Source organism: Telopea speciosissima, chromosome 4 (genome assembly GCF_018873765.1).
Source record: "Telopea speciosissima isolate NSW1024214 ecotype Mountain lineage chromosome 4, Tspe_v1, whole genome shotgun sequence".
NCBI classification, from domain to species: Eukaryota; Viridiplantae; Streptophyta; class Magnoliopsida; order Proteales; family Proteaceae; genus Telopea; species Telopea speciosissima.
In genome coordinates this window covers 62,681,340-62,693,312 of record NC_057919.1, presented here as the reverse complement: position 1 = coordinate 62,693,312, position 11,973 = coordinate 62,681,340, and the positions used below count along the sequence as shown (strand labels likewise).

The 11,973-nt window shown below is 39.5% G+C and overlaps 1 protein-coding gene across 1 annotated transcript; it reads left to right on the top strand.

Moving 5' to 3' along the window:
• The first annotated feature begins 9,224 nt into the window (after window positions 1–9,224).
• LOC122659522 lies at window positions 9,225–10,244 on the top strand. The gene has a single exon (XM_043854625.1). The coding sequence runs from the start codon at window positions 9,225–9,227 to the stop codon at window positions 10,242–10,244; it is 1,020 nt and encodes a 339-aa protein (XP_043710560.1).
• The last annotated feature ends 1,729 nt before the right edge of the window (window positions 10,245–11,973 follow it).

Here is an 11,973-nt window from a genome sequence, read left to right as displayed (position 1 = left end):
AAATTAAAATGATACGTTTTCGAAAATGGGAGATAAAAATCTTTAGGTCAAATTGATTTAGAGGTAACATCGGCCCAGTTCTTGGAATCTATAGACTGACAAAATGAGACCAAATCTAGCTGAAAAACTAAAATTCCTTGAGCCAACTTCCGGACAGATTAACTTTGCACATACTTATCGGGTTCGCTATTATAATAATATGTTTACGAAAATGGGAGATAGAGATCTGTTGGTGAAACTAATTTAGAGGAAATATCGTCCCAGTTCTTGGATTCTCTGGACCGACAGAATGAAACCCAATCCAACAGAAAGTACTAAAATTTTTGGGGCCAACTTCTAGGCGGAGTAATTTTGCCCATAATCGTCCGGTTAGCCATTATAATGTATTTTGAAAATGGGAGAAAGATCAGTAAGTAAAACTAATTTAGAGGAAATATCGCCCAAGTTCTTGGACTCTCGGGACTGAAAGAATGAGATCCAATCCAGCAGGAAGTATATCAATTTCTTGAGCAAATTTCTGGGTAGAATAAAGTTGCCCATACTCGTCCTATTCGCAATTATAATGATATGTATTTGGAAAAGGGACATAGAAAACTGTTTGTGAAACTGATTTAGAGGTAATATCAGCCCAGTTCTTGGATACTTTGGACCGAAAGAATGATACCCAATCCAGTAGAATGTACTAAAATTCTTAGGGCCAACATTCGGAAAGAATAACTTATCCCACACTCGTCCAGTTAGCCATTAAAATATGTGTTTCAAAAATGGAAGATAACGATTTGTAGGTGAAACTAATTTATAGGAAATATCAGCCCAGATCTTGGATTCTCTAGGCCGACAGAATGAGACCCAAACCAGCTGAAATTACTAAAACTCCATTGGCCAACTTCCAGGCGGAATAACTTTGTCCCTACACGTCCGGTTAGCCATTATAATGATATGTTTCGGAAAAAGGAGATATAGATTTGTAGCCGAAACTGATTTAGAGGAAATATCGGGTCAGGTCTTGGATTTCTGGACCGACAGAATGAGACCCAATCTAGCATAAAGTACAAATATTCCGTTACCCAACTTCTAAGCGGAATTAATTTGCCCATACTCCTTCAGTTCGCCATTATAATGATATGTTTTTGGAAAGAGGAAAAAGAGATCTATAGCTGAAATTGATTTAGACGAAATCAGTCTAGTTGTTGGATTCTCTAAACCAACAGAATGAGACCAAATCTAGTTGAAGGTACTAAAATTCCTCGAACCAACTTCCAGGCGGAATAAATTTTCCATACTTATCCGGTTCGCAATTATAACGATACGTTTTGAAAATGGAAGATAAAGATCTTTGGGTGAAACTGATTTAGAGGGAATATTGGCCCAGTACTTGGATTCTCTGGACTAACAGAATGAAACCAAATCTAACCGAAAGTACCAAAATTCCTTGAACCAACTTTCAAGCAGAATAAATTTTCTCATACTCATCCGTATTACAATTATAATGATACATTTTTGAAAATAGGAGATAAAAATCTTTTGGGGAAACTGATTTAGAGGTAATATCGGGCCAGTTCTTGGATTCTCTGGGCCAACAGAATGAGACCAAATCTAGCTGAAAGTACTAAAATTCCTTGAGCCAACTTCCAAGCAGATTATCTTTGCAGATATTTGTCGGGTTCACTGTTATAATAATATATTTACGAAAATGGGAGGTAGAGATCTGTTGGTGAAACTAATTTAGAGGAAATATCGGCCCAGTTCTTGAATTCTCTGGAGCAACAGAATGGGACCCAATCAAACAAAAAGTACTTAAATTCTGAGGGCCAACTTCCGGGCAGAATAGCTTTGCACATACTCTTCCGGTTAGCCATTATAATATGTATTCTGAAAATGGAAGAAAGATAAGTAGCTAAAACTAATTTAAAAGAAATATCGCCCAAATTCTTGGACTCTCGGGACCGAAAGAATAAGACCCAATCCAGCCGAAAGTACATCAATTCCTTGAGCAAACTTCTGGGCAGAATAAAGTTGCCCCAACTCTTTCTATTCGCAATTATAATGATATGTATTTGGAAAATGAAGATAGAGATCTGTAGGTGAAACTGATTTAGAGGTAATATCAGCCCAGTTTTTGGATACTCTGGACCGAAAGAATGAGACCAATCCAATAGAATGTACAAAAATTCTTAGGGCCAACATCCGGGAAGAATAACTTAGCCCATACTCGTCCAATTAGCCATTATAATGTGTTTAAAAAATGGGAGATAGTTATTTGTAGGTGAAACTAATTTATAGGAAATATCGGCCCAAAACTTGGATTATCTGGACCGACAGAATGAGACCTAATCCAGCTGAAATTACTAAAATTCTATTAGCCAACTTCCAGGCGGAATAACTTTGTCCATGGACATCCGTTTAGCCATTATAATGATATGTTTTGGAAAAAGGAGATAGAGATCTATAGCTGAAACTGTTTTAGAGGAAATATCGGCCTAGGTCTTGGATTCTCTAAACCGACAGAATGAGACCCAATCTAGCATAGTACAAATATTCCTTTAGCCAAGGTAATATAAGCCCAGTTATTGGATACTCTTGACCGACAGAATGAGACCCAATCCAACAGAATGTACTAAAATTATTAGGGCCAACATCCGAGAAGAATAACTTAGCCCATACTCGTCCGATTAGCCATTATATAATGTGTCTCAAAAATAGGTGATAGTGATTTGCAAGGAAACTAATTTAAAGGAAATATGGACCCAGATCTTGGATTATCTGGACCGACAGAATGAGACCCAATCCAGCTGAAATTATAAAAATTCTATTGGCCAACTTCCAGGCAGAATAACTTTGTCCATAGACATCCGTTTAGCCATTATAATGATATGTTTTGAAAAAGGAGATAGAGATCTGTAGCTGAAACTGATTTAGAGGAAATATCTACCCAGGTCTTGGATTCTCTGGATCGACAGAATGAGACCCAATCTAGCATAAAGTACAAATATTCCTTTAGCCAACTTCCAGGTGGAATTAATTTACCGATACTTGTCCGTTTCGCCATTATAGTGATACGTTTTTGGAAAAAGAAGAAATCGATCTGTAACTGAAACAGATTTAGAGGAAATCAGTCCAGTTCTTCGATTCTCTAAACCGACAAAATGAGAAAAAATCTAACTGAAAGTACTAAAATTCCTTGAATCAACTTTCCGGACGAATAAAGTTTCTCATACTCATTCGTATTGCAATTATAATGATACGTTTTCGAAAATAGGAGATAAAAATCTCTAGGTGAAACTGATTTAGAGGTAATATCGGCCCCAGTTCTTAGATTCTCTGAGCCGACAGAATGTGACCAAATCTAGGTGAAAGTACTAAAATTCCTTAAGCCAACTTCTAGGCAGATTTACTTTGCACATACTTGACGGGTTCGCTATTATAATAATATGTTTACGAAAATGGGAGATGGAGATCTGTTGGTAAAACTAGTTTAGAGAAAACATCGGCCCAGTTCTTGGATTCTCTGGACCGACAGAATGAGATCCAATCAAATAAAAAGTACTAAAATTCTTAGGGCCAACTTCCGTGCGGAATAACTTTGCCCATACTCGTATGGTTAGCCATTATAATATGTATTTTGAAAATGGGAGAAAGATCAATAGCTAAAACTAATTTAGAGGAAATATCGCCCAAGTTCTTGGACTCTGGGGACCAGAAGAATGAGACCCAATCCTACTAGCAGATTTGGGATTCCATCTCCTTTGATATTAGGCGAAGCTTTCGGCTGCTCCTCCCTCTTTTTGTTCTGACACCCCAAGGATCAGGCTTATTGTTGTCTCCTGGGACCTCACCTCTGTGTCCTTTGTTTCCCCTAGCCAGCAAAGCTGATGGTGGGTTCCTTATTTTTTCTTTGGTTGCACCCCTTTGAGGGCCCTGTAATTTTCCTTTCTTCTTGGTAATGAATTTCTTATTCACCCAAAAAAAAAAATTTCCCATACTTATCCGGTTCGCAATTATGATGACACGTTTTGAAAATGGGAGATAAAGATCTTTAGGTGAAACAAATTTAGAGGAAATATTGGCCCAATTCTTGGATTCTCTGAACTGAAAGTATAAAACCAAATCAAGCCGAAAGTACTAAAATTCTTTGAACCAAGTTCCGAGCTGAAATATTCTCATACTCATCTGTATTGCAATTATAATGATATGTTTTCGAAAATAGGAGATAAAAATCTTTAGGTGAAACTGATTTAAAGGTAATATCAGCCCAATTCTTGGATTCTCCGGACCGACAAAATGAGACCAAATCTTGCTGAAAGTACTAAAATTCATTGAGCCAACTTTCGGGCAGATTAACTTTGCACATACTTGTTGGGTTCACTATTATAATAGTATGTTTGCGAAAATGGGAGATAGTGATTTGTAGGTGAAACTAATTAATAGGAAATATCGGCCTAGATCTTGGATTATATGGACCGTCCGAATGACACCCAATCCACCTGAAATTACTAAAATTACATTGGCCAACTTCCAGGCGGAATAACTTTGTCCATACACGTCCGGTTAGCCATTATAATGATACTTTTCGAAAAAAGGAGATAGAGAACTGTAGCTGAAACTGATTTAGAGGAAGTATCGGTCCAGGTCTTGGATTCTCTGGACCGACAAAATGATACCTAATCTAGCATAAACTAAAATTTTTATTTTAGCCAACTTCCAAGGAGAATTAATTTGCCCATACTCGTCCGGTTCGCCATTATAATGATATGTTTTCGGAAAAAAAAAGAAAGAGATCTATAGCTGAAACTGATTTAGAGGAAATCAGTCCAATTCTTGGATTCTCTAAACCGACAGAATGAGACCAAATCTAACTGAAAGTACTAAAATTCCTTGAAACAATTTCCAGGCAGAATAAATTTTCCCATATTTATCCAATTCGCAATTTTAATGATACGTTTTGAAAATGGGAGATGAAGATCTTTAGCTGAAACTAAGTTCGAGGTAATATCGGCCCAGTTCTTAGATTCTCTGAACTGAAAGAATGAGACCAAATCTAGCCGTATGTACTAAAATTCCATGAACCAACTTCCAAACGGAATAAATTTTCTCATACTCATCCGTAATGCAATTATAATGATACGTTTTCGAAAATAGGAGATAGAGATTTTTAGCTAAAATTGATTTAGAGGTAATATCGACCTAGTTCTGGGATTCTCTGGACCGACAAAATGAGACCAAATCTAGCTAAAAGTACTAAAACTCCTTGAGCCAACTTCCGGGCAGATTAACATTGCACATACGTGTCGGGTCCGCTATTGTAATAATGTCTTTACGAAAATGGGAGATAGAGATTTGTTGGTGAAACTAATTTAGAGGAAATATCGGCCTAGTTCTTGGATTCTTTGGACCGACAGAATGAGACCCAATCAAACAAAAAGTACTAAAATTCTTAGGGCTAACTTTCGAGCGGAATAACTTTGCCCAAACTTTTCCGGTTAGCCATTATAATATGCATTTTGAAAATGGGAGAAAGATCAGTAGGTAAAACTAATTTAGAGGAAATATCACCCAAGTTCTTGGACTCGCGGGACCGAAAGAATGAGACCCAATCCAGCAAAAAGTACATAAATTCCTTGAGCAAAACTTTCGGGCAGAATAAAGTTATCCATACTCGTCCAGTTCACAGTTATAATGATACGTATTTGGAAAAGGGAGATAGAGATCTGTAGGTGAAACTGATTTAGAAGTAATATCAGCCCAGTTCTAGGATACTCTGGACCGACAGAATGAGACCCAATCCAGCAGAATATACTAAAATTCTTAGGGCCAACATCCAAGAAGAATAACTTAATCCATACTCATCCGGTTAGCCATTATAATGTGTTTCAAAAATGGGAAACAGTGATTTGTAGGTGAAACTAATTAATAGGAAATATCGGCCCAGATCTTGGATTATCTGGACCGACCGAATGAAACCTAATCCAGCTGAAATTACTAAAATTCCATTGGCCAACTTCCAAGCAGAATAACTTAGTCCATACACGTCCGGTTAGCCATTATAACGATACTTTTCGGAAAAAAGGAGATAGAAAACTGTAGCTGAAACTGATTTAGAGGAAATATCGGCCCAGGTCATGGATTCTCTGGACCGACAGAATGAGACCCAATCTAGCATAAAATACAAATATTCCTTTAGCCAACCTCCAAGCGAAATTAATTTGCCCTTACTCGTCCGGTTCGCAACTATAATGATATGTTTTCGGATATGTAGCTGAAACTGATTTAGAGGAATTATCAGTCCAATTCTTCGATTCTCTAAACCGACAGAATGAGACCAAATCTAGTTGAAAGTACTAAAATTCCTTGAACCAACTTCCGGGCGGAATAAATTTTCCCATACTTATCAGGTTCGCAATTATGATGACACGTTTTGAAAATGGGAGATAAAGATCTTTAGGTGAAACAGACTTGGAGGAAATATTGACCCAGTTCTTGGATTCTCTGGACCGAAAAAATGAGACTAAATCTTGTTGAAAGTACTAAAATTCATCGAGCCAACTTTCGGGCAGATTAACTTTGCACATACTTGTCGGGTTCGCTATTATACTAATATGTTTATGAAAATGGCATACAGAGATCTGTTGGTAAAAATAATTTAGAGGAAATATCAGCCCAGTTCTTGAATTTTCTGGACCGACAGAATGAGACCCAATCCAATAAAAAGTACTAAAATTCTTAAGGTCAACTTTCAGGCGGAATAACTTTGCCCATACTCGTTCGGCTAGCCATTATAATATGTATTTTGAAAATGGGAGAAAGATCAGCAGGTAAAACTAATTTAGAGCAAATATCAACCAAGTTCTTCATCTCTCGGGACCGAAAGAATGAGACCCAATCCAGCAGAAAGTACATCAATTCCTTGAGCAAACTTCCGGGCAGAATAAAGTTGCCCATTCTCGTCCGGTTTGCAATTATAACGATATGTATTTGGAAAAAGGAGATAGAGATCTGTAGGTGAACTTGATTTAAAGGTAATATCAGCCCAGTTCTAGGATACTCTGGACCGACAGAATGAGACCCAATCTAGCAGAATGTATTAAAATTCTTAGAGCCAACATCCGGGAAGAATAACTTAGCACATACTCGTCCGATTAGCCATTATAATGTGTTTCAAAAATGGGAGATAGTGATTTGTAGGTGAAACTAATTTATAGGAAATTTCAGCCCAGATCTTGTATTATCTGGACCGACCGAATGAGACCCAATCCAGCTGAAATTACTAAAATTGCATTAGCCAACTTCCAAACGGAATAACTTTGTCCATACACGTCCGGTTAGCCGTTATAATGATACTTTTCGGAAAAAGGAGATAGAGAATTGTAGCTGAATTTGATTTAGAGGAAATAACGACCCAGGTCTTGGATTCTCTGGACCGACAGAATGAGACCCAATCTAACATAAAGTACAAAAATTCCTTTAGCCAACTTCGAAGTGGAATTAATTTTCCCATACTCGCCCGGTTCGCCATTATAATGATATGTTTTCGGAAAAAGAAGAAGAGATTTGTAGCTGAAACTGATTTAGAGGAAATCAGTCCAGTTCTTGGATTCTCTAAACTGACAGAATGAGATCAAATCTAGCTGCAAGTACGAAAATTCCTTGAACCAACTTGCAGGTGGAATAAATTTTCCCATACTTATCATTCGGTTCGCAATTATGATGATACGTTTTGAAAATGGGAGATAAATATCTTTAGGTGAAACTGATTTAGAGGAAATATTGGCCTAGTCTTAGATTTTTTGGACTGACAGAATGAGACCAAACCTAGCCGAAAGTACTAAAATTCCTTGAACCAACTTTCGGGCAGAATAAATTTTCTCATAGTCATCCGTAATGCTATTGTAATGATACGTTTTCGAAAATAGGAGATAAAAATCTTTAGGTGAAACTGATTTAGAGGTAATATCGGCCTAGCTCTTGGATTCTCTGGACCGACAGAATGAGAACAAATCTAGCTGAAAGTACTAAAACTCCTTGAGCCAACTTCCGGGTAGATTAACTTTGCACGTACTTGTCGGGTCCGCTATTATACTAATGTGTTTACGAAAATGGGAGATAGAGATCTGTTGATGAAACTAATTTAGAGGAAATATCGGCCCAGTTCTTGAATTCTCTGGACCGACAGAATGAGACCCAATCCAACAAAAAGTACTAAAATTCTTAGGGCCAACTTCCCGCCGGAATAACTTTGCCCATACTCGTCTAGTTAGCCATTATAATATGTATTTTGAAAATGGAAGAAAGATCAATAGGTAAAACTAATTTAGAGGAAATATCGCCCAAGTTCTTGGAATTTCGGGACCAAAAGAATGAGACCTAATCCAGCAGAATATTACTAAAATTCCATTGGCCAACTTCCAGGCCGAATAAGTTTGTCCTCTTCACAGGTGGGCCCCTCAACCTTTTCTTCACTTTTGACGATGACTCACCCCACTCCCCCTTTTCAAACCATTTCTGGTCCAACCAATTCCACTCAGTTCCTAACTTCTGGTCTTCTCTCATCTGTTGGACTATCCAATAACCCGCACCCATCCACCCACAAACCCACCCCCCCCTTTATCCCCTGAATCTCGTTATAGCAAAAGATCCTCTAACCGTTATGGCAAGCACTCTTTCCAGAGATGCCATAGAAGCTCCTCTCAAGCTCGAAAAACCATCCCCTGCCCCCTTGGGTTTGTGTTGCACCCACCCTCCTCTTCCCAATAAATCAAGCAGGTTTTTGGAACATCAGGGGTCTTAACTCCCCTTCAAAACAATCTGTTGTTTGTGCCTTCAGTAAGCTGCATCGTTCAAGTTTCTACTGCCTTCTTGAGACTCACATCAAGGAAGCAAATGCCTCAAAAATCTCAAACTCCATAGCCCCGGGTTGGTCTCTCCTGTCCAATTACTGTCACCACTCCAATGGTCGTTTTTGGGTTATTTGGGATCCTTCAAAAATCACAATCTCCACCATCTCTTCTTCTTCTCAATTTCTTCACCTTTCCATTTCTAACCCCTTGGGTCTTTCCAGCTCTTTGTTCTCAGTTATTTACGCTTCAAATTCCTCTTCTGAAAGGCTCTCTCTCTGGAATGACCTTAGAACTATCTCTGGTCAGAATGGCTCTCCCCCTTGGGGATTGGGAGGTGATTTTAATGTGGTTCGATATGACCATGAGAAACAAGGGGGTGACTCTTTGGATATGGAATCAGTGGATGCTTTCAACTCTTGTATTGAGGATATTGGCTCATGTGACTTGAGATGGTCTGGCCCAAAGTATACCTGGAACAACAAAAGATCTGGTACTGCCCGCATTGCTTGCAAGCTTGACAGAATCCTTGTGAATGAAGCTTGGCTCTCCACCTTCCCTTCATCCCATGCCACATTTGATAATCCGGGTATTTCTAATCACTGCCCCATCTCTTTATTCATTCAGCCTTACATTTCTTTTGGTCCAAAACCCTTCAAATATTTTTATAGGTGGTCCTCTCATCCCTCCTTCCTTCCTACTGTTAAAGAAGCTTGGAAGAAGCAAGTCCAAGCTTTCTCTTCCCCCCTTACTGCCATTGCTAGAAAACTAAAGAATGTCCAATGTTCCCTCAAGGATTGGAACTCTCTACACTTTGGAAACATCTCCCAACATGTGATTGACTGCGGGGACAAGCTCTCATCCATTCAAAGTAGGCTTCAATCTGATCATTTAAATATTTCTTTGGTGGAAGAAGAAAAAGAGACAGCATCAGAGCTCACAATCCTCCTCTCTCAAGAAGAAAGCTTTGCCAGGCAGAAAGCTAGAATAAAGTGGTTGGATTTGGGGGATTCTAACACTACTTACTTCAACCGATCTATGAAGTCCAAAACAAACATCAGCTCCATCCAGCAACTTACAAATTCTGAGGGCACCCTTGTTCACAGAGTAAAGGACATCAAAGATCTAGCTGCAAATTACTTCAAGAGCATCTTTAATGACCCTTCTCGAATGGCTGGGTCATTCCCTGATCATCTCCTCAACAAATTCATCCCAAGTGAATACATCTCCTCTTTGCATGTCTTTCCTACTGATGAGGAAATAGTGGCAGCCATTCGTTCTCTTAAAACTAACACAGCTCCGGGGCCCGATGGTTTCAGCTTGGGGTTCTTCTTTGCTGCTTGGGATATTGTAAAGGAGGACCTTAAGCTATCAAAAGCTTTTTTCTCAATGCTAGTCAAGCTAAAGGAGTGAATCACACTTTTCTCTATCTCATTCCTAAGAAGGAAGACGCCTCTTCAATGACAGATTTCCGACCAATAGCTCTTTGTAACCTGCTCTACAAATTCATAGCAAGGATCCTTGCTTTCAAGCTAAAATTTGTTGTGGACCTTTTGTATAGTACAAACCAATCAGCTTTCATTCCTGGGAGAAGCATAGCTGATAATATCATTCTTTGCAATGAAGTTGTTAGAGGATTTGACAGGAAATCCCACCCTCCAGCATCTCTAATGAAGATAGACATTCACAAGGCTTTTGACTCTCTCAAATGAGACTTTATAGATTGTCTGTTTTCCAAGCTGGGCTTCCCCCCTGTGTTCTCTCATTGGATCCACCAATGTATCTCTTCGGCAAAATTTTCAGTCCTTGTCAACGGCAGTCCAGCGGGGTTCTTCTCTTCTTTAGTGGGCATTCGTCAGGGCTGCCCTTTATCGCCATACTTCTTTACTCTAGCCATGGAGGTTCTTTCCAGAAGCATCCAATCTTGCACGGATCGCCAGCTCATCGTCTCTAAAGCTAACGCATTTGGCTTTTGCTGATGATCTCATGATTTTCTCTAAGGCTTCCCTTGAATCCTTCGAACACATTCTGTATTGCTTGCAGCATTTTGAGGAGCACTCTGGTTTGAAGATAAACCCCACAAAGTCTCTTCTTTTCCGAGCAGGGGTGTCTGATATTGAAAAGGCTTCTTTGTTGGAGCTCTCGGGATTCTCTCTAGGTCAGTTTTCGGCCAAATATTTGGGGCTCCCTTTGATTCCAGCCAGGCTCACAGCCCATCACTACTCGCCTATGCTGGATCTCATCAGGAAAAAGCTTCAACTCTGGAAGGGTAAGTTACTCTCTTATGTGGGTCGGCTAGTTCTCATCAAGTCTGTGCCCCAATCTACTTACATTTATTGGATGGGAAATTTATGGTCTTCCATCCTCAACCATCAAAGCTTTAGAATCTCTTATGGCTTCCTTCCTTTGGAAAGGGGCTGAAACCACTAGATTCCTTCACCGCACCAGGTGGGCTTCTATTTGCCTCCCCAAGGAAGAGGGGGGCTTAGGCCTCCGCCATATAAAAGATGTGAACTCTGCAAGGATTATTAAGCTGATTTGCAAGATAGCCTCTAAAGAAAACAGCATTTGGGTTGATTGGATCTACTCTGGAGTTCTTCGGTCTGATTCTATTTGGACAGTCCCTTCCTCTTCAGATGCTTCTTAGGTCTGGCGCAAAATGCTTTCTCTCAGGTCGACAACTCTCAAAACAATTCATTCCAAGATTGGAGATGATTCCTCTACTGATCTTTGGTTGGATCATTGGCACCCTAAGGGTATCCTCATTCACTTGATCAACAACAGAGCTATCTATAATTGTGGCCTAAGTAGGCAATCTAGGGTTGCTGATAATTTATCCAATAGGGACTGGAGCCCTCCCACCACCATCCACCCGCGTCTTCTTGAAGTCTGGGATGCTTTGCCCTCTATCCCTAAAAGGCCTACAAGGAGGTGTGATTGTGTTTCTTGGACTCCTCCTTCCTCAGGTGTGTTTAAATCAAAAGATGCTTGGAACCTGGCTCGGAATAGAAGTGATCTAGCTCCATGGAGAAAGCTTGTCTAGTTCAAGGGCCACATTCCCCGGCATAGCTTCACTGTTTGGCGTGTCTTCAGCAACTACCTCCTAACGCAGTCCTTCCTTCGCCACTGCCAGATCCCAGTT

What these genes read in the sequence shown, in the direction of transcription:
- LOC122659522 (XM_043854625.1), top strand. Translation starts at nt 9,225, where the DNA reads ATGGAATCAGTGGATGCTTTCAACTCTTGTATTGAGGATATTGGCTCA.